The sequence below is a fragment of the Theobroma cacao genome, chromosome 7 (genome assembly GCF_053813885.1).
Source record: "Theobroma cacao isolate CCN51 chromosome 7, ASM5381388v1, whole genome shotgun sequence".
NCBI lineage: Eukaryota > Viridiplantae > Streptophyta > Magnoliopsida > Malvales > Malvaceae > Theobroma > Theobroma cacao.
The window spans coordinates 677299-703137 of record NC_142645.1 but is presented as its reverse complement, the minus strand read 5'-3'; the positions used below and the strand labels follow the sequence as shown (position 1 = coordinate 703137).

Genomic DNA, 25839 nt, shown 5'->3' with positions numbered 1-25839 from the left:
TGTAAACATCATTTCATGAATATATGTAACAAGCAGGCTAATCATATAAAAAGGCAATTCTGCCATTCAAGTCAACATATATTGACGATATATGGTAATACAATATATTGTTGCAACAAATCAAAAACATAAGAAGATTTTGATCCCAAAGGGAAAAAGATGCTAAAATTACCTCGGGGTATTATTTCTTGTAGCAAAGCTATTATCTAAATTGAGCCTATTCAGATTGGTGTTCCCATTCATTGTCCGCATTTGTCAGACATATGATCTGTATTCTGTAAACCAAATTATATATGAGATGACTAAGACCTTTCTGCCACTGATGTAGTTTCTCTTCATCGCTAAGAGATAAAAGAGAGGAGGGAGAAATAAGGGATCAATAAATTAAAAAAATATATATATAGAGAGAGTTGTGTAGTAGACGGTATGGTACGTACTATCAACCCAGTTTTGCTTTCATGGGTTGCCAGCAGACCTAGACTTGTCCAGATCCTTGTTGTTCAAATAAAGGTAGGTTGGTTGGGCGCAGTCACAGAACATTGATATGGTAGGCTGTGGAGAAAACCCACCATAGCCTCTGCCTAACTTTGCTAAGCATACTTGATTTACGTATCTGAAAAGCTCATTCTTCTGGCCGGAAGGTTGGGCTGCATATTCTTCAAATGGCATCCACTGCGGAGAACAAAGGGCAAACATGGGAGAAGAAAGATGTTTAGCAAATGCATGTATGGAAATCCTGGCTTCCTCATTCTTAGTGAACATTCACCCAGAGAGCAACAAAGGCTAAATTAATAGATAACAATCAGAGGCAGGAATATGGTGTGGACAGGAGTATAATATCTTTTCATTTTCAGTCAGGTTCTGAAGATTAACTGCAATCAAGGCAGGAAGGAAAGGGGCTTTACTGCAATTATTGGCAATCTTGTGTTGGTTAATATTGTAGAAAATAAATGGCAGGCCTACATGCATCAGGTTTCTGAAAAGTGGTGGTATACTTATACGTAGTCTTGATTCAGGGTAATGAATGAAGGAAATATGAGTTGTACCTGGGCTGCTTCAATTTCCAGCTCTTGTGTCTCGATGTCAAACGATAGTGGACGCAACATGCATAAGAAAAGTAGATCTGACTTGCCGAAGAATGTCTTGTGTGATTGTCTGAATATAAGAACGGGATGTCAAAACAAAGAATTCATTAAAGGCGGGAGTATGATAGGGTACTAAAACTTATATAAATCTGGGAAAAGCAATGTCAACAAAGTGTGAAGAACTCTTGAAAAATTCAAAGACATGATTATGAATAATCCACACACATGGGAAAAGTTATCCATGATGAGTAAGCATGGCATACCTGAATCCGAGGACCTCCACAAACTCTGTGTCAACCTGAAAAAGGAAAAATTAGTGGTTTCACAAAGCCATTAACACTCGTATGTAATACTAGTTGTAAGAACAACATATGTTTATACACACTCATCACTTACTCCTGTCTCTTCTTTTACTTCTCTTACAGCAGCCGTAAATATGTCCTCACCCTGTATGTAGAAGAGCTCATTTATTATTTGATAGCAACACAAAGTTAAGTTTTTAGGAGATCCTCATGATGACACACTGGGACTACCTCATCAACAACTCCAGTAGGAATTTTCCATAAGCCTGCTCCGTGAAATCGACCACTTTTTTCCTGAACTGTAAGCACCTATCAGCCAAGAGGATTCAGATTTAGAACCGGCTATGAAACAACCAGGTTGATCTCAAAACAATAGTTAAACCTATACCATCACCACTTATAATATGAGTACGCTTGAGAAGAAAGCTAGATTGTGGGGTTACACTCATAGGTAATAAAAAACGTTAAGAGTTTCTGCTGAAAAAACTCTGATGATAAACAGCGTGTGAGTCTGTGGAAAGGAACTCCATTTAGATGTAAGCATGAACTTCTGAACTGCTGCATCAGTTACAGTGAACTTATTGGGTTGAATATTGCATCTATCTATTGGGTTCACAGTTAATTTGATGACATAGATTAGAAGTTTGAATATTCAAATGTGTGAAACCTTTGGAAAGCAATTGCCTGTAAGGGATACATTATACATAAAATCTATTAGAAAATGTGTCCTCTAGAATATTGTCAGATATCTAACCACCGGCCAGATTCAAATGAAAATTTTAGCAGGAAGTACCAAAGGGAAGAAAACCAATTAACAAGTTCTAAATTCGCTGTAAAAACAATCAAATAATCTTTTTTTTCTTTTTTTTTTTAAAGAAAGCAAACTGAAGTTAAGTGAGTACCTCTCTTTTATCATTCAAGATAATTGAACCAACACCTACTCGGTGTGTTGCATTTGCAGGGATAGTGTTAGGTGTCTTTGGAATCCAATAAACGAGCATGAGGTAACTTGGTTCAGCATGGTGGTACCAAAACCCCTCCTAAAATCAATGTGATGTGTTTCAAACAGAACTTGACAGTCAAGACATCATAATAATCAATATCAAGAGATAAAATGGGCAACAGACAATAGTCAACAATATCAAAGGTCAATATCCAAATGAAGCTAAAACATATATCCGAAGTTTTACTCTACAAGTTGAGACTAGGCAATGGAAAAACATGAGTATAGATTACCTTCACTACAGTTTCAACAAGATGTACTAGTCCAATAGGCAATTTAATCCAGACTCCCCTTTTACCCTGCATATTAAAATCCAAATAATATGAATATACTGATAAAAGTCAAACAAAGAAACTTAAAAAGTCGACCTTTCATCACATTTCTGGAGGATGATTAATAACTTGATTATGCAACTAACAATCCTCAATTGTACAGTAGCAGCAATTATTGAAGAAAAGATATGTTCATTTTATTCACATCACAATCACCACAAAACATCAATCGATCACTTAGATAGCTAGTTCAGAATCTAAATAAAACCAAACTTCCTCTTTGCTACTTTAGAAAAATCCTCAACAGAGTAAAATTGTTGGCTCTGGATGAACACTCACAAGTTGAGGTCAGCTAAAAACAATTCAATATTAGACTTATCTCCCAATTATGTTCCATCAAAATTACAAAAAAACTAACAAATAAGAACTTGCACATATAAATTGCATTGTTCAATTCTAGCAAGCATCTCAGCAAACTTTTTTAAGGGCATTCAGCAAAGCAATAAGCACATATCCATCTCAAACTTCACCTGTTGCTTCCATTTCAGCATGGAAGCTCTCAGCCGAGTAACAAAGGTGTCAGAGTCCATATGTTCCTTCATTTCCACAATGACACCTCCATGGTCGTCATTGATCGCAGGAAGCAATTCAACATGACAAACTCCATTTTCGCACAGACGGCTTTCAACTACCTCCAACAAATCCACTGAAATCGACATCTGCTCCAATCATCAATAAATATCCAATTCTCAAAATCAATTCATAAGATAAGGTACCAAAATAACAAAACAAAAATAAAACTAAATTCCTTGAATATTAATACATCCAAGCATACATATGTATGTACTTGCACAAATACATCACACATGCATTTATACATCCTACATATATACTTTTCATACACCCATCCATACATACATCATACATCCTGCTTACCTAAATACATACATAACCCGGTGCCGTACTTGCACAAATACATCATACATACATTTATACATCCCTACATATATACTTTTCATACATGCATCCATACATACATATACTTACATGCATACATACATCATACATCATGCTTACGTAATTCATATACATAAGCCAGTCCCATACTTGCACGTGCACTCTTGTTGCGAACCCACGTGCACAAAAATAAGCAATAAAAGCACTAAGACAGACTCTGATTTTTAAATCCAGTTCAAAAAGAAAGAAACACAGATAATGGGAAAACTCTGTTTGGCTCCATATTTTAATAACTTAAGAAGACAAAAAGGAAAACTCTGATTGGCAAACCGGAAAAGAAGGAAAACTTTATATCCGCACGAGTTACTATATTTTTCACTCAAACGAGATCTTTAAATTCAAAAAATAATCATCATCATAGATTAATAGATTGAAAATAAATCACACATCATGCTTAGGTAAATACATACATAACCCGGTGCCGTACTTGCACAAATATATCATACATATATGCACCCCTACATATATATATATACATGCATCCATACATACATCATATATCATGCTTACGTAAATACATACAAAATCCGGTGCTGTACTTGCACGTGCACCATGGATGCGTACGTACGTCCACAAAAATAAGCAAAATAAAGCAAACAAAGCACTAATACTGAGCTAGAGTAAGACTCTGTTCGATCCAATTCAAAAAGAAAGAATATAGATAATGTGAAAACTCTACTTGGCTCAATATTTTAATAACTTACGAAGGAAAAAAAGAAAACTCTGTTTGGCAAACCCAAAAAAAAAGGAAAAAATTTATATCCGAACGAGTTAACTACATTTTTCACTCAAACGAGATTTTCAAATGAAAAAATCAATCATCAGCAAAGATTCAAAAACCAATGTCAAGTCACGTAAGATCTTTACCTGCTAAACAAACGAACAGCACGAGCCAAGAACAGTAGCGGTTTTTGAAGCTAGGAAACGGATAATCACAGTGATTAATCAATAATTAGATAGTAATTCAAAAAGAAAGGAACACAGATAATATGAAAACTCTGCTTGACTCCATATTAAATCTTAAGTAGAAAAAACAAAAACTCCGTTTGGAAAACAGGAAAAAGATGGAAAAATCTTATCTCCAAACCAGTTAACTACATTTTTCACTCAAACGAGATCTTCAAAATCAAAAATCAATCATCATCAAAGATTCAAAAACCAATGCCAAGCCACGTAATAAGATCTTTACCTGCTAAACAGACGAACAGCAGCGGTTTTCGAAGCTAGAAAACGGATAATCTCACAGTGATTAATCAATGATTTAAATAAGATAATAGTAATTCAAAAAGAGAGAATCAGATTCCAATTTTGATTTTTTTCCTTTAATTTTTTTTCTTTTTTTTTTTCTCGACTGAAACGGGAATATGAAGAGGGAAACTTAATCATAAAATAGTGCTGTTTGGCGCGTTGTAAGAGTGCGATATAGTTGCATGGTATTTATAGTTGGCGGGGAAAGGGTGGGGTTTTAATTATTCATTTATGCGGGGAAAACTACGGTGCGGTTAAGTGGATGCTGACGTACACCCACTCGTCTTTTTCCGCCAATGAGGTCCTTCTCTAATGTCACGTGGACTCCTCCATTCAGCCGCCCTCATTCTCTTTCGCTTACGTGCCCGACGTACGGATACGGGCCGAAGGGGTTGAAGATTATTATCCACTCGTTGTCAGGATTAAAGTTCGAAATTACAAAAAAGGCCTAGTCAATTTTTGGCATATAGCCTGGTCTGTGAGGGGTATTTTTGTACTTGTGGCTCTTCAATTTCATTTTTTATTTCTTTTTGTTCTTGGATATATCTGTTTTTTTTTTTTTTTTTCAATTTGTCAACTTTTTTGCATCTTTTTGCTTCTAATATGTTGACTACGATAGTTTTTATGATTTCAAGTACGACCTTTTAACCTTTTTTATAAGGTTAGAGAAGAATATTTGAAAAAGGTCATAGTCTCATCCCAACTTTTCAATTCATTGAAACACCTTTTTCTTGTTTTTTTTATTTGAATTTTTTTAAAAAATCAAGTTTGAATTTTTTATTTAAATATTTTAAATATATTATTTACTAATAAAATAGGTTCATTGAACCGAACCAAGTTCAAACTTAAATATACATACCTAAACCCAACTTGAGTCGAGCCAAACTTACGTGACATGGTTTTTACAAGTAGCAAAATCACACCAAGTGTTGTATTTAGCTTATTAGAGTATGACCTGTACCTTATACATGAGTTAAATATCAAACATTCACATATACGGTCTATGCAGAGCTTATATCTTTACAACTCACATGAATATAATTTCAATTTTTTTTAAATATTGTTAAACCTTTTTAAGTATCTTTTGAACCGACACGTAGTTAAACGGGAAAGTTTTCTTAGAACTTCCTTTTAAATGTATTATAAATGATTTATTTATTTATTTTTGTCATGAGTGAGATTGTATTGTTCAAGAATTTGGATCGCTAATGAATTGTTTAAAAGTGTTGTCTTTTGTTTTGATCTTTAACCTTTTGTTTGGTTTTTTTATCTATTTTCTATTAAAAAAAACCTTAACATCGAGAGAGTCTAGAATAAGTTTCGATTCATTATTATTGTATAAGTTACAACTACAAAATTGTCAAGATATAGTATCATGATTTTACCAACAAATTTACGAGTTTCAATCATTATTAGGTTTAGATGGTAGTATAAGATTAATGATTATGAAACGAATTTGACAGAGTTGACCAAGCAATTTGCAAATCCCTACTCAAGTTGAAATGATTTTGGTTGTTTTTCAATCACAATGATGCCTTTCCCAGACTCCCACCATATTTTTTCTAAAAGAGAAATGTATTTTGTAGTAATTACGTAATTTTAATCATTTACGTACTCATAAATAAAAACTTATTAAGAATATTCATCTAGCCGTGCAGGTCGACTTTTTGAAATTTAAAAAAAAAGTAAATTTTTAATAATTTTTATAACCATCCATTAAAAAAATTATTTATACACAATAAAAAACTCGTAAACGTCGATATAATAATACCTATGATCATTATTTAATTTAAAACACAATAAAACTTGTAAACATTATAACAAACTCGTAATCCTTAATATAATAAAACCTCTATAATAATTATTTAAATCAAAATATAATAAAACTTAATATAAAAAGCACAAGCATTAATTAAAAAAATTAACTTTTTAGTGGCAATACAAATTATGGGGTCATGGGTTGGTAAAAGTCTATAGTTAGATATTAGTTGACTTCCATTATGTTTGGTCACTTGGAGGCACACAAAAATTAGAGTCATAAAAGCTATCATGAAGAAAAAATTATATACTTTGAAAATTTTGGTACATTCAAAGTCAAGAATTCAAAGGTTTCGAGAATTATCTTCTCACCAATCATTTTACGAAAGATTAGACTGAATTTTAGTCATGTATGAACAAGTTTTAAAAAATTAGATTAATACTACCAATAGATAATGTGAACGCAAACGTGTCGGTCTTATTATTATTTTTCTTTTCTTTTCAAAATACTTAATTAATCTTGAGTTTTATCGTTATTCTCGTAAACGTTTGAGAAAGAAAAATAGTTAAGGGAGAGGGATTATTCATTACAAATAGAACTAAAAATTGAATAAGAAAATTTAGACATAATAATGTTTTAAAAAGTCCTTGAATTATTCGAGAGATTTTAAATAAACCCTTATTCTTTCTATTACCTTTAATCAAATTCATATATTTTTATTTTTTAATTAAATAGATCTTAATCATTAATAATTGACTAATGATGTTGATATGGTGCTGATGTGAAGGATATATTTAAATACTATGTGGTCACAACATCATGTCATGCTATCAGTAATTATGATACGTTAATCTGTCAATATGTCACATCAACGTCATGTGACATATAATGATTAATTTAATAATTTAATTAAAAATAATAAAAAAGAGAATATATTTGAATTTTTTTAATAATTCATGAACTTTTTTAGATATTATATCAAAAATTTATTTAAATGATTTTACGTGAATTATATTAGAACGTGTGTTAGGTGTACAAAGGTAAAAATTAGTTTTGCAAAGATTAAAATTTGATTTAAAGAGAGGCTAATGATGTTCTTGATCATGAATGCTAGTTATAGCTAAGAGAAATTTTGTCACAACATCCCTAGTTTAGGCAGTTATCACAACATTCCAAATATCTAATTATAGGAAGTGTTGAAATATGAAGCACCTTCCCTTTGTATCAAATAATTAGAGTATAAAAGGATAAGAATTAACAATCATTGACTAATTTATGAATATTGTTGAGTGTGCTTTATTTTATAGTTATCAAAATTGAACCCGACAACGATTGGGTTCAAGAATTTGAACTAATAAAAAATCCGATAAATTATTATTTTTATTTTAAAGTCGATGGATCAACATGAATTTTTTTTAATCAAAATTACAAATGATTCAAATTAAAAAACTAACCCGAGTTAAGCATCGGATCACCAAATCAATTGATCTAACGATCGTCAGAGTTGATCTAGGTCCAATGACTATATATATATGATAGTCAATTAGAAACAAAATTCTACTCATTCTTAATATTCAAACCTAAAATTGTCTATTGAAGTTAATGTTTTTAATTTAGATGAAAGATCAATTTTCAGATTAACTCTACATTGACTCCTCAAAATCATTAGTTAATAGGAAGTTTACATGCACTTTCTAGAACAATTTCACACGATTTCTATAAATTTGCATCCTTTACCTGACGCTTTTTGTTCTTTCGTGTCCCTCGTTTTTTGTACTAAAAAATGGATGTCGGAGCAGCTCAGTTTCCGTATCCATGGCGGCGTGGCAAAGTTCTTCACTTGGTTTGTATACAATCATATATTCATAACAAAGCATGATGCACGTTGCTTGTTTTTGAGTTGCATGTTGCATGTTTTTTTTTCCGTAGGTGAGGCATGGACAAGCTATGCACAATGTAGAAGGAGACAAGAATCGTGAAGCACTGTTGTCTCAGGATCTGTTTGATGCACAGCTCTCGCCATTAGGCTTGCAGCAGGTCGAAATCCCATGCAGGGTCATGTAATTTCCAATCATTTTTACATGTGTTTGTGATGATGAAAGGAAACTCAACAAGTTTTCATGGTTTTTCCCTCCAGGTTGGTCAATTGCGAAGAGATGTTCATGCTCGTGGGCTGCTTGACAGGATTGAGTTAGTCATCACTTCCCCTTTGTCAAGGTACGTCGATTTCGAACATGTTTTAAGCCTCTCATGATCATATTCCAGGATCAATGATCAAACTTAGTTAATCAGTGTAAATGTAATCAATCCAGAGCAATGCAAACAGCTGTTGGAGTTTTCGGCAGTGATCGTCATCCAAAGGTTATGGCAGTTGAGCTTTGTCGAGACCGTCTGGTAGGGCTGAATTCTATATTTGATACATAGTCAACGAATTAAATAATCATATACACTATCAGTTAATCATATGTTATCGTAGGGGGTTCGTCCATGTGATATGAGGAGAAAGGTCAGTGATTATCGGTCTCGTTTCCCCACAATTGATTTTTCAATGGTAATCTATCTTTAATCTATATGTTAGACCAGGGTTCATTTAGAATCAAAATATGCATACACAAAACTTAAGTTCCATACCTGTTTAGATGGACGGTGAAGATGACAAATTGTGGAATCCAGACATTCGGGAGTCCATGGAAGAACTTGCTGCAAGAGGTGCCAGGTTTTTGAAATGGTGACTGCAACTTTCTTCATTCGAAAATCTATGTAAAAAGGAAGTATAGTTCTTTACTTTACACTAGTTTTAACATGTCTGCAAATCGTCCCCCTTGCCCTTTTCCAGGCTATGGACAAGGCCGGAGAAGGAGATTGTAGTCGTGAGCCATGGCATAGTCCTGCAGAATATACTGATAAACATACCTAGAAATGACTGCAATCCGTTGTGCAAACGGTGAGCCCTCACCACAATATCTTATAATCGAGTATCTTGCAACACGTAACATTATTAAGAAATATTAAAGTATCTTATAATTAAGTTCAAATAAAAATTTAAATAACAAAACTATTACCCTGTTACATATATTCGGATACAATTCGGGTTATCATAATTAGACAATTTTGCTTTCAGCTTTGAGCATTGTGAGCTTCGATCTGTTGTCATCATGGATCAAAGGTTAGCCATTGACTCTTTGTATCTTTGCATGCTTCGTTTTCACTTTGAAATGCTCATATCTTTTCTTCTTCTTTCGATGGCTTTGGCCAATTTGCAGCATCATGGGAACAGATTCACCATCACTTTGCTCTGGTCATCATCACCAAGAAGATACAGTGTTAAAGCAAGGAAGTTTCGAACTAATTAGCCTTGCTGACTTTATAAAATAAGAGTCACTGTTGCGTAGAGAACGGTCTCAATTAAGGACTCTCTAATCTTCTTTATGATCAACTTGTACGTGTTTTCTTTTTATTTTTAAGGTTTCTTTACTTGGTGGAAGTTTGAGCAACATGTTCCATATTTTGTCTTTTCTTGCATGGAAGTTCACTATTTTTGTTGGAGAAAATACATGTTATATTCCTAACATGAAATCATCGCTCGCAATGACTTAGTCTCGATTCGTTTGCTTGGTCTCTTCATCTCTTCTTCTTTATTGAACTTTCCTTTTCGAGATATATCAAATTGAATTCTTTTTTTTTTCTTTTTTAAACATATGATACTCTTATTTCTCATGAAATTAAAATATAATATAATATACATAAAAATCAAAGATTTTTAACTTAATTTTCTTAAAAAATTTTAAAACAAAAAAGACGAAAAGAGTAAATTTTAATAGCTTTCTTTTCTCTTTATCAAAAAAGAAAAAAAAAACCTACCATTTTTATAATATCTAGTTAATTAAGCATGAAGCAAGCACCCATTAATTGGTTTCCATTTATAGTAGCTTTTCTCCTCTCTCTCTCTCTCTCTCCTTTATCAAGAACTAGCTAGGAAGGTGGCAATAGAGAGTGATTCTCATCTCTATATAGAAAGGTTATTGCCCATCATTTTTATTAAATAGACTGTGGTAGAGTTTAACAGTGGGGAATATTTAAGGAATGAAAGAATCATTAATATTTTGGGGAAAAAATAGAAAAAATCAAGAGGGAATCTCAATGAATTGACCTCCATTTTGTAAGTAGATGACAATCATGAACCCATTGGCTATCTCTCCATACCAAAATATGTTCTTAAAAACAATCATGACATTGGTTTAATTTTGAAAACTTTATCAAAACATTCAAAGTCAAAGAAAAAAAGAAGAAGCCATGTTCTAAGAAGTTATTTTCCCACTATCACCTCATCAATCACGGAAGACTACTGTTCTAATTAACTAAATTTGCCATGGTTTCTTTTTTAATTCCACGTGGAATTTTATGGAAATTAAATTAAAAAAATTTCGATTTGAAAAAGATTTTATTCCGAAACATATCGAAGAAAAAATATTTTTTTTTTGTCAAGATATTTTACACAAGTCACTATTGAAATTTGCTTCTCTTTTATTGAAAACATGAAGAAATGTCCTAGAAGCCAAATTCTAAGTAGTTATGTCGCCATACAACTATGAAAGAATTTTGGAAATTAACAAGATTTAAATATTATGCCTTTTGTTTTTTCTAATATTTAAAGATAAATTACTCAATTTCAGCATGCATTATTAGTATATATTAATAGTATACTTTTTTAACTTCAATTTATTATAAGATAAAAAATTGTTATTGATTATATGTTCCTTTCTGTTTTTACCTTAAACAATTAATTTTCTTTATAGTGTGTGAGCTCCCAAGTAGTGGCAGTGTAGTAAGTATTAGATTCTAAGCTTAGAAGAGTCCTTATCCATGTAAGCTATGGTCTCCTAAGGGTGAATTTTTTTTTTATATGTCTAATATTTTGTAAATTTTATTTAATCTTTTAGATAAATGAGAATCGAATTATATATAAAATTATTTTTGACTATATAATGTCATTTTCTGTTTGACTCTTTTAAAAATACTCTAACTTCATCCCTGACTCAATATTGTTACAACAGGTGGTTTGATTTTTGCATGTTGATTATAACTAGCTGAGAGCATAAGCTCGAAGCAGATTAATTACCACGCAAAATCATTAAAATTTATATTATCAACATGTATTAATATAATAAAATTTAATTAGATGTCATTCCTAAATTAATTGAGCTTACACGTAATGAGATAAGGAGACCACTACATCCATCTACTTTCATATTTTGGATGCAGCTTTCATATCCTAAACTCTTGAATTTGTGCATTTCAAATCTAAATAGGAATATCTCATTAACTAGTTGCATGACAGACAAGAATTTTTGTTTTAGTTTCATAAAAAGGAATGAGCTTCATGTAAGTCTTAGTGATTTCTCATTGAGAAATGATTTTGATTGGGAACTCCCTAATGGGATGAAACATGAAGATCTAGATATGACTTGAGGCCTTCGGCTCTGCTGTCAAAAGAACAAGAGACCTGTAAAGCTAGTGACAAGATTGTCAAATCATATTCCACATGGCAGCTTTTGCTCCCTGGTTTTGGGCTCTAAATTCCACTTTGTATCATAACCATGTTTATGTTCCTTCTAATGATTCCTTGTAGTTTGGAGCATTTTACATAAAGATTAGTCTGATGTTTTTCAATTATTTGGGGGATCTACCAGGACTGAAGTGAATGAGATAGGTTGGGAAGTATTGGGAGTGTAAAAATGCTTGAATGTGCTTACATTCAATGTCCTGGACCCCCAAAATAAGCAAAGAGGGTAAAGGACAATAATGATAAGAGAGTGAAGAAAGCAGAGAAGATAAGGAGGACATGAGACATTATGTCATGTTCCAGTGACAATGTGACACCATTAAGATTAATTGTCAATCACATTTCTCGAAGGAGAATCAGAAATTGATGACCTTAACTTCCAGCTTTTAAGTGTTTTTGTTCTTTCCTGTAATCAAGTTAAGTCATGGGCTCATGGCAGTTTCTTTTGGCCTCTTGCTCAATTATTTTTGATAACCAATTCCAAGATTTCAGTTTTGACTTCATCTGTAGAGAAATGAATAAAGTTTATTATCGCTCTGCCTTGGCTTAAACTAACAGAAAAAATTATGTTTCAGAAAAAATTGTATTGTGTGATATCAATTGCAGTTTAAGATAGACGAGAATCTGGTAATATTTGTTAGTATATTTTTAAAATTAAAGGATATTTCACATGATGGAAAAGCTATCATTAGATCAAAAGTTATGTTACGAAAAGTGACATAATGTGTCTATTAGATATAAACATGTTTTCATATGAATAGTTATGTCTCTTGGAAGTTCATATCCAAAAGTTAAGAGACATGATTGAAAAGATACCATTACTTAAAAGTTAAAGTGAATAGTTATTGCTTCAATATATAACTTAAAGGTTATAATTTGTGAGATGAATAGTTATCTATTCATAAGATGACTAATGAAATAATAACTATATCTAAAAGTTGTGTTGGCAGAAATCATAAAGATGTTTTTTAGACAAAAAGGTTGTGTCATTGAAGAAGAGACACTTGGAAGCCTATATAAAGGATTTGGTGCCAACCATTTTAGACACACCATAGACACACCAAAAATCAGAGAGCAAGAAAAGTGTTATGTTTTATTATAAACATAAACACTAGAGTTCCCATCATCTTCAAGATATTTCAAATTTCTTATTATCTACTTGTTGCAAAAAGTTGGTTCTAAGGCCAAACAACTTTGCAAACCCTCGGGTGTATCTAGCGGTCTACTTTATAAGTGCAATATGAAAGTTAGACGTTAGCTTCATTGTATCCTTAAGACTATTCGCATTATTTCCCTTTGCATACCGAGTGGTAGGGGCGAAATAAGTCTTAAAGATAGACGTCTATTTGAAAGGCATGCCTTGAAGCCAGTTTTTCTTATTCTTGAATACCGTATCAAAAACCCCCGATACTGTGAGACCCCAACCTCTATAGGCTTGTAACTAAGTATAGATGTAATAATATGAGCCATGGGTAGTTTCGTCATTTTCTCTAATAAGCTTCCAAAAGAAAGTTTTATGATATTTTAAGGTCTAAATAGGCATAAGATTGCATAAATGACATGTAATGATGAAAACACGAAGAAAACTAGAAATGAAAGTGATTTTCACGATAGGGGCAAAATGGTCATTTTCACCTCGGGTTAAAATTTTAAGTTTTTATGAACCCGAGTATGTTTATATCATTATGGACCTTGTCTCAGTGTCAAAAGAACAAAAAGATTGCATAAAAGATTGGATGAGGGGTAATTTCATAATTTTAAGGGAATGGATAAGTTTGGCCTATAAATATCTTGAATTTCCAGCAACTTGTCTTCTTCTTTCTTCTTCCTCTCACGTTTCTTCAATTCCTCCATGGGAGTTTTCTTTAAGCTTCCATAACTTTTTCTCTCTAGCTCCAATTTTCATGCTTTTGGTGTAACCTTCCATAAACCCTTGTACTCTTTCATCCTCTCACTTTAAAACCCTTGATAAATCTCATTTCTGCACTTTCTCTCACTAGCTAGACGTTTTAGAGAGAGAAAGAGAAAATTACACTATTTATTTGGAAGCTATTAGAAGAGAATTTGACTATAAATGAGCCCTAAGGTTCTAAGGAAGCCCCATCATCTCGTATGGACAATTAGGGGATTTGGAGTCATTTAAAGGCTCTACAATCAATTGATCACGAGGTAGCAGGTAACTAGGACGAGGTGTTTTTGTAGACTTATATCCATCTTTTGGTAGGTGTCTTGGCATTTAGTAGTTGTACATTCGTTCGAGTCCCTCCGCTGGAAGTCAAGTCTTCTTTTTGAGATGTATAGGCAAACTTGATGTAAATTATTAGGATACATGTTGTAGGCAATGTACACTTAATTGGTATGCCAATATGAGTGGGCAAATGTTTAATTTTATTTTGATTATAAGTTATGAAATATGACTTAGCCGTTATGATGGGATGATGAACACGTCAGATTAATAGGTTTGCTTGGGCTTAGTGAACTACGTCCATTGGGCCCATGCGCCGGTCATGACCCGAAATTTGGGTCGTGATAAAGTTGGTATCAAAGTTAGGTTTGTCTAGATCCTAGGACTTTCTTTTGTTGGTCTAGCGGAGAGTCGGGTCTTTATGTGGAAACTCCAGTTGTGAAGTGTGAACCGCGACACATTTTACAACCAAGTGATCGCATAAATTTCCTATCTTAGAAACCACCTTTTTCCTTAAGTATGATTATGAAATGTGTTTAATAACAGGTGTTTGCTCTTGTCTAGGTAAGAATGCCGCCTAAGACACGAGCCGCCTCAAGACGGATGGGGGAGCAAGATGCTCCTATTGAGATGGTAGGTAGGCCACGGGCATCCACCCGGAGGGGCCGAGGTAGACGTGGCAGGGCCACTAGGCCGGTGAAGGCGGATACACTTGTGAGTAGGCGAGAGGAGGGACAGTCCTTAGGTGATGTAGATAGACACCCAACTAGGGGTATTACCATCGAGGATTTGACGGTAGGGCTACAAGGAGTCAATCGGGTTGTAGAGATGATGGCGACCCATATAGAGCATATACAGAGGGTAGTAGAGGGGAGACCTACAGTACAAGAATCCCCTAACTCCCAAGGATAGGCCGATCGCCAACATCATGAGGTTGAGAAGGGACTTCTAGATATTTCTCTTCCTGACTTTCTCAAGCTTAAGCCTCCATCATTTTCAAGGTCAATTTTATATTGAAGTCTTTACGTATGAAAAAGGGTTACAAGTTTTTCAATCATCAAATCGCTCAAAATTAAATTACCCAAAATGACACTATGTCTTATTAATTGTTTTATTCTTTGATTCTATTTTTCTTTTATTTGGATTCTTCATTACATGTATTTAGAGTTTTCATGGATAATATGTAGTTAGTTCTGATTTATGATGATTTTATTCTTTCTTTAGATTCAAGCAAATTATGAAGAGTATTTTGATTTGAAATGTTTTCTTTAAACTTTAAATTTTTTTTTGTTAATTTTGTTAATTTTGTTGTACAATTGAACCTAAATAAAATACCCAACCCTTGTATGAGTATATTTTGTTAGTTTTTGGTTTTTTTTTTTTTGTAATTGAATTTTATAGTTTCAAGAGGTTATTCTATGATTATGATTAGTGTGCTAATTATTTTATGATGTTCTCTATCCCATGGCTTCAAAGCCTATATAACTCTAGGGTATTAAAGTTAGCTTGCTCAACGACCCATGATAGAATAGCTAATCATAAAACAACTAGTTCCTTCCCCACATTCAACTCTCCAATGATTTGAATAATTTTGGAATCTAATTATTTTTTTTAATTTCATGTTATTAAAGACAAACTCATATAATTAATTAAATTAATTTATGAAATTATAATTATTCATTAACTTGAAATTTTTTTAATATATACATTATATATATTGAGTTCATTTATAAAAAATATAATTATTATATTATGTATATACTAATACTTTTAGTATATATATACTTTAAATATAAATATATTTACTTTCTATTTTATATTAACATCACAAAAATTATAACTTGCAAAATTATTAATTATTACATATACACCTTTGTTTATATAAACTTATAATATACAAACTTTAAAAGAAGTTGTGAGATTATAATAGTTTTGAAACTTAATTATTTTTTTTAATTTCATATAATTAACGACAAACTCATATAATTAATTTAATTAATTAATGAAACTAAGATTATTAATTACATTGTAATGTCTTTTAATATTTTTACTTTATATGTATTGGATTCATTTATAAGAAATATAATTACTATATTATATATATATATACTAAAATACTTTTAATATATATATATATATACTTTAAATATAAATATATTTACTTTTTATTTTGTGTTAACATTATAAAAATTATAACTTATAAAATTATTAGTTATAATATATATATATATACACACACACACTTTATAATATATTACTTGTAATGTCTTTTAATATATACACTTTATATTATATATTATATTCATTTATAAAGATTATAAAGAATATAATCATTTTTATATAAGTTAATAATTACTAAACAATAAAATAATATTTACTTATATTGTATATTATTTTCATTTATAAACACTTTTTGATTATTTAAATTTAAATTTAATTAATTTAATTAGTAGTTAATTATATGAAATATTTAGAAAAAATATTATTGTATATGAATACGAGTTTGGGTTCGAGTTTGGGTTCGAGTTTAGGTAATTAGGTACCCATGAAGAATGTTGTGATAATTTTTTATCTAATCGGCTTTTTGAACTGGTTAAGGTAATTATAAAGTAGTGGGAATGTATTAGGGTTAAGGTTAAGGTTAGGGTTAGGGTAGTAATTTTTAAAATTATTTAAGTAGTTAATAAGGTTCGGGTATTTGATTTTTCATAGAATTAGAGTTCAAGTATTTTAAAATTAATGGGTATCTTACTCGTTGACAATCCTACTTCTTGTTATGAAATTAAAATTGTAATCCTAAGAAACATTTCTTTGATGGGTTCAAATTCCAAAAAGGCCATGATACGAATAACACCTTTTAAGACTCTCTTCGACTTTAAATGTTTATTTCTCTTCTATTGTCATGAAGAATAAGATAAAAAATTTTGAGTTTGAAAAGACTTTAATTTGAGACATCTCAAGAGTAAAACATAGGCTCGAGGAAATCTTAATTGATGATGGGTTCTTGTTCTTAGAATTAAGGTTGTAATCCTAAGAAAAATTCATTGCTAGGTCAAAATTCCAAAAGCCATGGTACTTACTCTCTTCGTCCTTAAATATTTATTACTTTTTGATTTTGAAAGAAATTGAAATAAAGGATTCTGATTTTAAAAAATTTATATTTCAAGATATCTCGAGAGTAAAAACTAAAATCTCAAAAAACTTATTCGATAATACGTTATTGTTCATGGATTAACATTATAACCCTAAAAAAAGTTTCTTTGATGGGTCCAAGTTCCAAAAAGCCATGTTACTAATAAATGTTTTCTTTTTTTTTTTTGGATAAAATTTTGAAGGAGAAGTGCCAGCTAAGGGCATTTACTTATCACTAACAATTATAGGAAGTGTTGAAATATTGGAAGTACCTTCCAAAATTAATTGGACACTTTTATCCAATAATTGGAGCTACAGAAGGCCCAAGTAAATGGCCCTAAACCACCAATTCTCACAAACAATTGTCTCCCATTTATCAATATTTTCACAATAATAACTATGATTTATGTTGTTGAGTTTGTATTTGACACTGCTATAATTAATTTTAGAGGTAAATATTAATGATTAAATTAAAATAATTGATCGAAATTGATTGAATTTGATTAATTTGATTCGATTATTTCAATTTTGATATTAATCGATTAAGACAGATGATTTATCCTATTCTCAATTAATTTTTGATATTTTTTTAAAAAAATCAAAGAATTTGTTAAAAAAATCTAAAATTGGAAAAAGAATAAATGAATTTAATGGTGAAAAAGAAAGGGGGGCATAAATGTTATTTCAATTTCAAATGGGAAAAAATTCTTTGATTCTCTGTGTGCAGGTGAAGCAAGTGCCAATTTTGGCTTTTGAGTTGGGGTCTCCTTAAAGGGAGCCCAAAAAAATAAAAACCCTTCTTTTACTGCTCTTGTTTTCTTCCCCGGAGCAAATTAGAGAAGAAGGGGAGAAAAAAGGAGAGAAATTTAAAGACCCTTCATTCTCTCTCTTTCTTTCCTTTCTTTTTGATCCCAAGAAACACTTTCCACAGAGAGAAGGAAACTGTTTTTAGAGAGAGAGGGAGAGAGTGAGTTTCCAGTATGTCTCTGGGCTATGCAGAGAAGCTTTCTTTCATAGAAGATGTGGGTCAAGTTGGAATGACAGAGTTCTTTGACTCAGCTCATGTTTTACAAGATAAAGTAAGTTCTTTTTTTTTCTTTTTGGTTTCTTGGTGTGGTTGTTTTTGTTTTTTTGATGATTATGTTCCCAATGAGACAGCTTTTGTAATACCCATTAGTGGTAGTTAGTTGTTCTAGGCTGAAAGTTTGGTGTAATGTTGTAAAGGTTGTGTTTTTGAATGATTTTGCCTTCAGGGTATTGGCATTTAGGGTAGCAAGACCAGTGTTTTATTGGGCTTGATCTGGAAATTGTTAGCTTGTAGTACTTTTTGTGATTGGATTCGAATGTTTAAGTGGAAATTTATAGTGTATCGTTAGGACCAATGTTGATCACCATCATGCGTTTCACTATGAGTGTGCAAGGGTGGAACATGATTATAGGGGTGAACTGTGTGTTGTAAGCCAATTAAGGGCGATAAAGGCTCAGGTAGTTCTTATTTTGTTAAATGTTTTAAACATTCATGCACTGATTTGATTGTGATTTAGTTTATGGCAATGTAGATTCTTAATCATTCTGTACAGATTGTAGAATCAGTCTTCTGGCATTGTACTGTATGATAATTGATAAGATTTCGTAATATGTTTGCTGCTTTTGCTAATTTGAGTTTAACTTATGTAATGGCAGATCGAACAACTTGCAAAATTGATACAAAAGGTTTGAACCTATGCAACTCACTCATGCCACCGGTGCATATAATTATTTATGATTGATTTATGCCAATCGACCTCTTTAAGTTATTTGTTTGTATTTTGCAGAGTAGGCATCTAGTGGTGTTTACAGGTGCAGGAATATCAACTTCTTGTGGCATACCGGATTTTCGAGGTCCCAAAGGAATATGGACATTGCAGGTGAAAACATGACATTTCTTCTCTTTAAACATTTGTTAAATTTCTTTATCTTTTTGAGAAATACTTTGTTTAGCAGTCTCAACTTGTGCACGTGGAGGTTAATTCTGGGAAATTAAAACAGTTTCTTTAAATCATGTTGATTTTCTGAAGAAATCACCTCTGATTTTTGAAGAGAAATATTTTGCATGTTGAGGAATGCCTTATCAAATGGTGTTGATGTGTTCCAGGCCAAAAAGAAAAAAAATGAAACAATAGATTTAATGTGTAGAGAGAAGAGTTTGATTTAGCCAGCTATTTAACCTTCCTTCAAATTCGCTGACATGTAATTGATGTTTGACAAGGGACAAGTATTCACTTGAAAAACAATCAAATTTAAGTTGCAAAATAAGCTATTACATATCATTATAGCTGTGACTGATTGGCAATTTTCATGCATTCTTGATGCTACCTTCTGAATAACCTTCTTGATGGTTCCTTCAATTTTCATTTATTTAATGCAGCGTGAAGGTAAGCCCTTACCTGAAGCATCACTACCTTTTCACCGTGCAATGCCAAGCATGACTCATATGGCTCTGGTTGAACTAGAGAAGGCTGGCATTTTAAAGTTTGTTATTAGTCAGGTAGGGCTTGATTATGTTATTATTTTGGTGCCTGTCATACTGTCGTCAACACTATGCTTACTTCTGTGTTTTTAGTTTCCTTTTTAGTGAGCCGTGATGCGTAAAATATTCCCTTTTTATTGTCCTATCCTCAAGAGAATTACAGCTGAATTTAGTACTTTCAATATGTTCATACTGCCTTTCAGTCCTCAAACATGCTGTCAATTATTCCCCTAACAGACTTGTTGACTTGATTTTTTAATTTGTTCCCTCTAATTTTTACCAGAATGTCGATGGTCTCCATCTTCGATCTGGAATACCAAGGGAGAAGCTTGCTGAATTGCATGGGAACTCGTTTATGGAATCATGTCCCTCGTGTGGTGCCGAGTAAGAAACATTCTTTATTAGCAATAAAAATGCAACTCTTAAGCTTTCCTCATATAATTCTTCATTATACTTTACAGCCTTTCTTTTAGCTGTTTTTGGGCCATTTCCTTATTTTTTTATTTCTTCTCATTTTGTGCTTTGTCATATACTTACCATTTGCTTTACCTATAAAAGAAGTCCCATCTCCAACCTTTTTTTTTTTTAATAATTTGAAAGCTTGTCTTCCATGGATAGAATCTTATGCTACAAAACCTATGTAGGTATTTGCGAGATTTTGAGGTGGAAACTATTGGATTGAAGGAGACATCACGGCGTTGTTCTGATGAGAAATGTGGAGCGAAACTTAGGGATACAGTTCTTGACTGGGAGGTATAAATTACATTTTCCTCATTGCATATGAATCAGGGTTGAATGATATGATATTCTTGGCATCTTAGCATTCCAAACTAGTGCACCTACTTTCAGTGCTATGAGAGTTGGAAGATAATAAGAAGGAAGTATAGTTGTATACAACATTAGATTGGCATTTTTCATTTTTTACTCCTAAGTATGATGTATGTTTCAGAATAATGATAAAATGGAATAGATGCCAAACTTCCTGACATATGTAGATTCTATGGTTCCATCTTTGAGGCCTGAAGCATACAAACCAACTTAGTTGATAAGTCTGTTGTCTGGTTCCCTTTTATTAAAGGAAAATGTTGCCAAGAATCGCTTCTTGTCTCCCCTCTCCTTCTCTCTATCTGCAGGATGCATTGCCACCGAAGGAGATGAATCTAGCAGAGAAGCACTGTAGAATGGGTGATGTCGTGCTTTGTTTGGGGACAAGGTAATGAGCTGTTTCCCTGCTTAATGCTGCCATGGTAATTGTGTTTGTTATGGTTCTTTTTGTTTTTGAATTATATATTGGTTCTATCTACAGAAACATGCTATTATCTCTTATCACGGTGAACCACTCTGGATGGTAGTATTTGAGGAATTAGCTTCTTCATGAGCCGATACAAGATTCTAACAGTAGATTTTTCAAAGCCATTGGTAGACCACCTTTTTAACTTCATTACGTGAAGAAGCTTGTTCTGATAACTCAAATTGAGCTATGGATAGTTTCCTCTTTGAAGGTTTTGCTACCTAAAGTGGTGCATATGCAATAATAAACCTTATAGAAATGCTAGTCTAAAATTTTCGCAAGGCTTCTTTCCAAATTTTGCTCCTAATTTGGTATTTTATATTTTCTGAACTGAATATATCCATAAGAATGACTATGTTAATCTTGGATAAATCATTTCAAGTGACTGTTCCGAATTACATTCTACTTTTGTAGTAATTAGAAAAACATTTTGAAATCAAAATTTGGATCCTAATTGATGTAGTTTAGTTCTTAGATTGAAGCCTTAAATGAAACTAGTCCAAAAAGGTAGACAAAGGATAGAGGAGAAGGTGGAAATTGACTGGTCCTATGTTGCATTTCAAGTATCAAGTTGGTCTTAAATGGCCTTTATTCTCTAAGCTGTTTGTGGATCCTGAACCTGGAAGCAATTTCCTCCTTGGAGCACAGCTTCCTGTCAACTAGAGATTCTTTTGGTGTTTATATATAATGTTACTTATCCTTTGTTTCATTATGGTTTCTTGGTCATGGCCTTAACCATTCCATACAGTTTGCAGATCACTCCTGCATGCAATCTGCCTTTGAAATCTCTTCGTGGTGGGGGGAAGATTGTTATTGTGAATCTTCAGGTATTATATCTCTGTTTGAGTATTTGCATAAATCTTTAAATAAAAAAAATGAAATTATACCTTCTTTTTTTCTTAAATCAAGGTAAAAGCTGATATTGTATAGGTGATGGATGATGAATGTGCTTTACCAGATGCATCATAATTCCTAATCTTTGAGGGGTGAAGTTCCCTGAATCATGAACCTCTCGATACAAAGTGTAAGGATAAAATGGGACCCTAAAGGGCTTGCAAATTGTCGATATGGAATTCTACTTTGGATAAAAGCTTCGTAGTGAGCTCTGTAGCGAGCTCTTGATAGAAAATCTTACCTTGGTAGAGATTTTTTATCTATTAGTACTTTTTAAGGCCTCATGCCAAAAATGCTACTAATTTTGCAAATGCTTAATTGTTATTGATTGAAGGGAAAGAAAAATGTCATGGTAAAAAACTAAGCAAGTACATGTGAGTTGTTAACTTTCTCAACTGTTCCCTTTCCTGTTGGTTTGATATGTGCAAGGATGGCGTCAATGTTTTTATAATGTCTTTTATTCACCTTTGCAGAAAACTCCAAAGGACAAGAATGCCAGTTTGGTGATCCATGGCTTTGTAGATAAGGTAGCATAAGAGCTTTAATGTACTGTTTATTTATCTTACAATTGAACCTGTCTCTATTTATCAACTCAATCTCTGTGCTCTCTAAGAATAATGGTTAACTATTGCAATATGCTTAACTTGAAAAAGAACAGGTCATTGCAGGAGTCATGGAATGGCTTAATATGCAGATTCCTCCATATATCAGGATTGATCTCTTCCAGACTATTCTAACTCAGTCCCTAAGTTCTGGTAACATTGTCAATAAAATGTCCCAATTCAATTCTTTTATACAAGATATAGAAAAGAGTTTGTTTGCATATACAAGTTATACTTTTTAAGATTATGCTATAATCTTTTCTATGAGAAAGAATGCATCTTATATGTCACTGACTTAATATGAAATTCTTTAGATAAAGCCTGGTGTTCGGTATATTGTCTGTGGGGAAGCCCTTTTCTTAGAGTTGTATGGAGTAGTTGAGCCTGTTTTCACATCATTTTTTAAACAGCTTAGTTAAATTCTTTCCCCATAGAATATCTGTATGGGTTTATTCTTTTAGGATGGTGCATGCCTCCTCGTCTGCAATGTGATAGACAACCTATAAAGATTTTTTAAACGAAGAATTTATTATGCATTGTCTATAACCAAAATGAAGTAAGCCAAGCTATGCGTGTATCTTCTATAACCAAAATGTGATAAGACAATATCTTGTAATTGTTTCAGGCTTTGTTTTGTTGCTTCCTGATATGGTTTGTTCGTTTGCATTGCAGATAAAAAATTTGTGAACTGGACCATCCGCATAGCAAGTGTGCATGGACTAAGCACTCCATTGCCATTCATTAAGTCTGTTGAGGTAAAGTTAGATTTCTGCACTGGCTTTTATTTTCCCCTTTTTCTTTTTCAGAAGCATATCCTTTGTCATAGGCATCATTGAAGTTTCTATAATCTGCTCTCAAAGTTATAACTCTTGCCATAAAAGAAGAATATTTGAAAATTTGCTGGAGGATTTACATCCTTTTGTTTGCGACACAAGTTTGCGTTTTGGTGATCCACTCTCTCTGTTTCGAATGGGTTAAGCTATTAATGGAACCAAGGAAAATGTAATGGTTAAATGGGAATAATCTGTCCTTATTGTCCGCTCCCCAAGTCATGAAGAACTTACCTGTAATAAAAACAAGGTTGCATCTTGTTTATCATACAATCAATATGATGAGGTGAAATAGGCTGGGCCAGGTCATTCTACATTAATTGTAATTGTCTTTTAAATGAAACCTTATTGCCTAATTATTGTATATTTGCTTGACCTATTATTCTGCTTTGCCCCTGCACCAGGTTTCCTTCTCGGACAGTCAAAATTACAAAGAAGCTACTCTTAATACGCCACCATTTCTACTGAAAAGGTAGCGTGGGATTCTGAAACATGTACACATGTTATGTCTACTAGTGTTCTATCCAAATGCAATTTGGTAGTGCAATTTAGCATATATGACTACCATCTGAGTAGTTTCAGTTAAATTTAATGCATGAAGAGAGAGCCTGTAGTCAACCTTAAGCTTTCTATATCAGTTATATCGAGTTTTGCTGTGCGAAAACATTTTTACTGGTTAAATTCCCATTCTGTCATCTGTCAACTTGAGGTTTTCTCAGGAGTCTCTTGTACATCAAATTGGATTCTTGCTGTTTATGAACAAGACATACGAAATAGCTCATACTTGATTAATTCGATCTAACACAGGATCCATAAAATGAACATCCAGTATCTGACCCAGCCTTATGTTACGGATGGAGAGGCTAGATGTCCTGGACTATGTAATATACGGCGTTTCCCTACCTCTCATCTTCTTTGTTTATGTGTATCAGGAGAACTGTAAGGACGGAAACATTTGAGATGTTTTTGAAGCTCAAGTTTAGTGATGGTTGTGGCTGTCTTAGCACCCAAATCAAAATCCCTTTTAATTTCCAGGTGAGGAGATAGAATATCATTACTTAACCTTCATTCGATGTTTTTGTAGTCATTTTTTATTGCTCATTTATGTTAATTTCAAGGCTGCAATGTTTAGCAAAGTCGTGGGACAGGGAGTACCCTTGATTTTAAGCATAATCTTAACACCCTTTTCTTGGTCAAATGTCTATTGAAAATACCATGCATCGATTTCCAATGCCCTTGTCTGCTTAAATGCCATACTATTCCTGGATTGCTTGGCAAAGCAACAGTTTATTCTCAAGCATGTCCTTCCTATTTGTATGCTGAGGAGACCGGACAAATTTGTACCTATTCACTGTGCAGGCTTCAACCGAAGGTTTTAATCTTGATAAGAAGGCCACATTTGAAAAGATGAGAGATGCAGCGATTCAAGATTCCAGCTGTGGGCAGAATGCAGTGGTTGAGAGGAGAACTGTTTTAGTCCCCAAAAGTGAGATCACAGTTCATGCAATTGTTACAAATGTTAGAACATTTGACTGTCATATAAGCAATGGTGATTTGAAACCAAGAAAAGAAGGTCTGCAGGGTTCTGAAACGACGACCCGGAAGCGATCGAAAGGACGGAAACGAAAAATGAGTTCATAGAGAGAGTAAAAAAGAGGCTTTGTAGTTTGGGAATGTGTATATGTGTTAATCTTCATTAGGTCAAGTAGTCAAGTTGTAAGTATGGGACTGAGTGAATTTTGTTAGATATTTAACACTCAGAGTCTCTCAAGCTATGATTAGGACAGTGCAAACTCTGTTGACATGGTCACCCAGTTTTGTAGGACTAAGATTTTAAGAATCTCAAAGTGTTCTTCATTATTACTTGGTTGGTGTATATGTTAAATGATGAATACATTGTTTAAGGGCTAACATCTCCTTATTATACATGTATCTTTTCAAAAACTTTAGAATTTGGATATGGAAATAATTAATGGGTTTATATGTGATATATTGATGTCATGGTCTTACAAGAGAGCCGTGTCACGGTCTTATTGGGTAGTCGTGTCACGGTCTCGTGGTGTATGATAGTACAATTGAGCATTTAAGTATTCATATTATTTTCAATTATAGGACAAAATCGTGAGGTTTAATTGATCTAAGAATTC

The 25839-nt window shown here is 32.8% G+C and overlaps 3 protein-coding genes across 5 annotated transcripts; 2 read left to right on the top strand and 1 right to left on the bottom strand.

Annotated features, from left to right (window-relative positions):
- Nucleotides 1–38: 38 nt before the first annotated feature.
- Nucleotides 39–5084, bottom strand: LOC18593284 (nudix hydrolase 10-like). 3 transcript variants are annotated; one of them, XM_088808569.1, is made up of 11 exons: nt 4869–5084; nt 4547–4596; nt 3193–3381; nt 2624–2689; nt 2290–2427; nt 1619–1696; nt 1482–1532; nt 1349–1383; nt 1047–1155; nt 438–672; nt 39–341 (listed from the first exon to the last, which is right to left on the bottom strand). In XM_088808569.1, the coding sequence occupies exons 3-10, from the start codon at nt 3379–3381 to the stop codon at nt 457–459; spliced, it is 882 nt and encodes a 293-aa protein (XP_088664695.1). In that variant the 5' UTR covers nt 4547–4596; nt 4869–5084; the 3' UTR covers nt 39–341; nt 438–456. The 3 variants fall into 3 exon arrangements, with proteins under 3 accessions (XP_088664695.1, XP_088664696.1, XP_088664694.1); XM_088808570.1 differs by having other exon boundaries at nt 39–275; XM_088808568.1 differs by having other exon boundaries at nt 39–672.
- Nucleotides 5085–8442: 3358 nt separating this feature from the next.
- On the top strand, nt 8443–10172 carry LOC18593283 (phosphoglycerate mutase-like protein 1). The gene is made up of 9 exons (XM_007020434.3): nt 8443–8529; nt 8616–8723; nt 8824–8903; nt 8999–9080; nt 9163–9237; nt 9326–9414; nt 9523–9630; nt 9808–9852; nt 9950–10172. The coding sequence occupies exons 1-9, from the start codon at nt 8470–8472 to the stop codon at nt 10059–10061; spliced, it is 759 nt and encodes a 252-aa protein (XP_007020496.3). The 5' UTR covers nt 8443–8469; the 3' UTR covers nt 10062–10172.
- Nucleotides 10173–18303: 8131 nt separating this feature from the next.
- Nucleotides 18304–25555, top strand: SRT1 (sirtuin 1). The gene is made up of 14 exons (XM_018125219.2): nt 18304–18645; nt 19250–19279; nt 19381–19473; nt 19974–20093; nt 20359–20459; nt 20720–20828; nt 21209–21288; nt 22115–22193; nt 22734–22787; nt 22919–23015; nt 23535–23617; nt 24097–24164; nt 24625–24727; nt 25052–25555. Exons 1-14 carry the CDS (start codon nt 18547–18549, stop codon nt 25331–25333), a joined length of 1398 nt encoding a protein of 465 aa, XP_017980708.2. The 5' UTR covers nt 18304–18546; the 3' UTR covers nt 25334–25555.
- The last annotated feature ends 284 nt before the right edge of the window (nt 25556–25839 follow it).

What these genes read in the sequence shown, in the direction of transcription:
- LOC18593284 (XM_088808568.1), bottom strand. Translation starts at nt 3,381, where the DNA reads ATGTCGATTTCAGTGGATTTGTTGGAGGTAGTTGAAAGCCGTCTGTGC. An exon ending in TTGTTGAAACTGTAGTGAAG is followed by an intron (nt 2,428 to 2,623) that starts GTAATCTATACT and finishes CATTGATTTTAG; the next exon opens with GAGGGGTTTTGGTACCACCA. An exon ending in TCTTGAATGATAAAAGAGAG is followed by an intron (nt 1,697 to 2,289) that starts GTACTCACTTAA and finishes CTTGGCTGATAG; the next exon opens with GTGCTTACAGTTCAGGAAAA.
- LOC18593283 (XM_007020434.3), top strand. Translation starts at nt 8,470, where the DNA reads ATGGATGTCGGAGCAGCTCAGTTTCCGTATCCATGGCGGCGTGGCAAA. An exon ending in CGCCATTAGGCTTGCAGCAG is followed by an intron (nt 8,724 to 8,823) that starts GTCGAAATCCCA and finishes TTTTCCCTCCAG; the next exon opens with GTTGGTCAATTGCGAAGAGA. An exon ending in TGCAATCCGTTGTGCAAACG is followed by an intron (nt 9,631 to 9,807) that starts GTGAGCCCTCAC and finishes TTTTGCTTTCAG; the next exon opens with CTTTGAGCATTGTGAGCTTC.
- SRT1 (XM_018125219.2), top strand. Translation starts at nt 18,547, where the DNA reads ATGTCTCTGGGCTATGCAGAGAAGCTTTCTTTCATAGAAGATGTGGGT. An exon ending in TAAAGTTTGTTATTAGTCAG is followed by an intron (nt 20,094 to 20,358) that starts GTAGGGCTTGAT and finishes AATTTTTACCAG; the next exon opens with AATGTCGATGGTCTCCATCT. An exon ending in AACTCAGTCCCTAAGTTCTG is followed by an intron (nt 23,016 to 23,534) that starts GTAACATTGTCA and finishes TTTGCATTGCAG; the next exon opens with ATAAAAAATTTGTGAACTGG.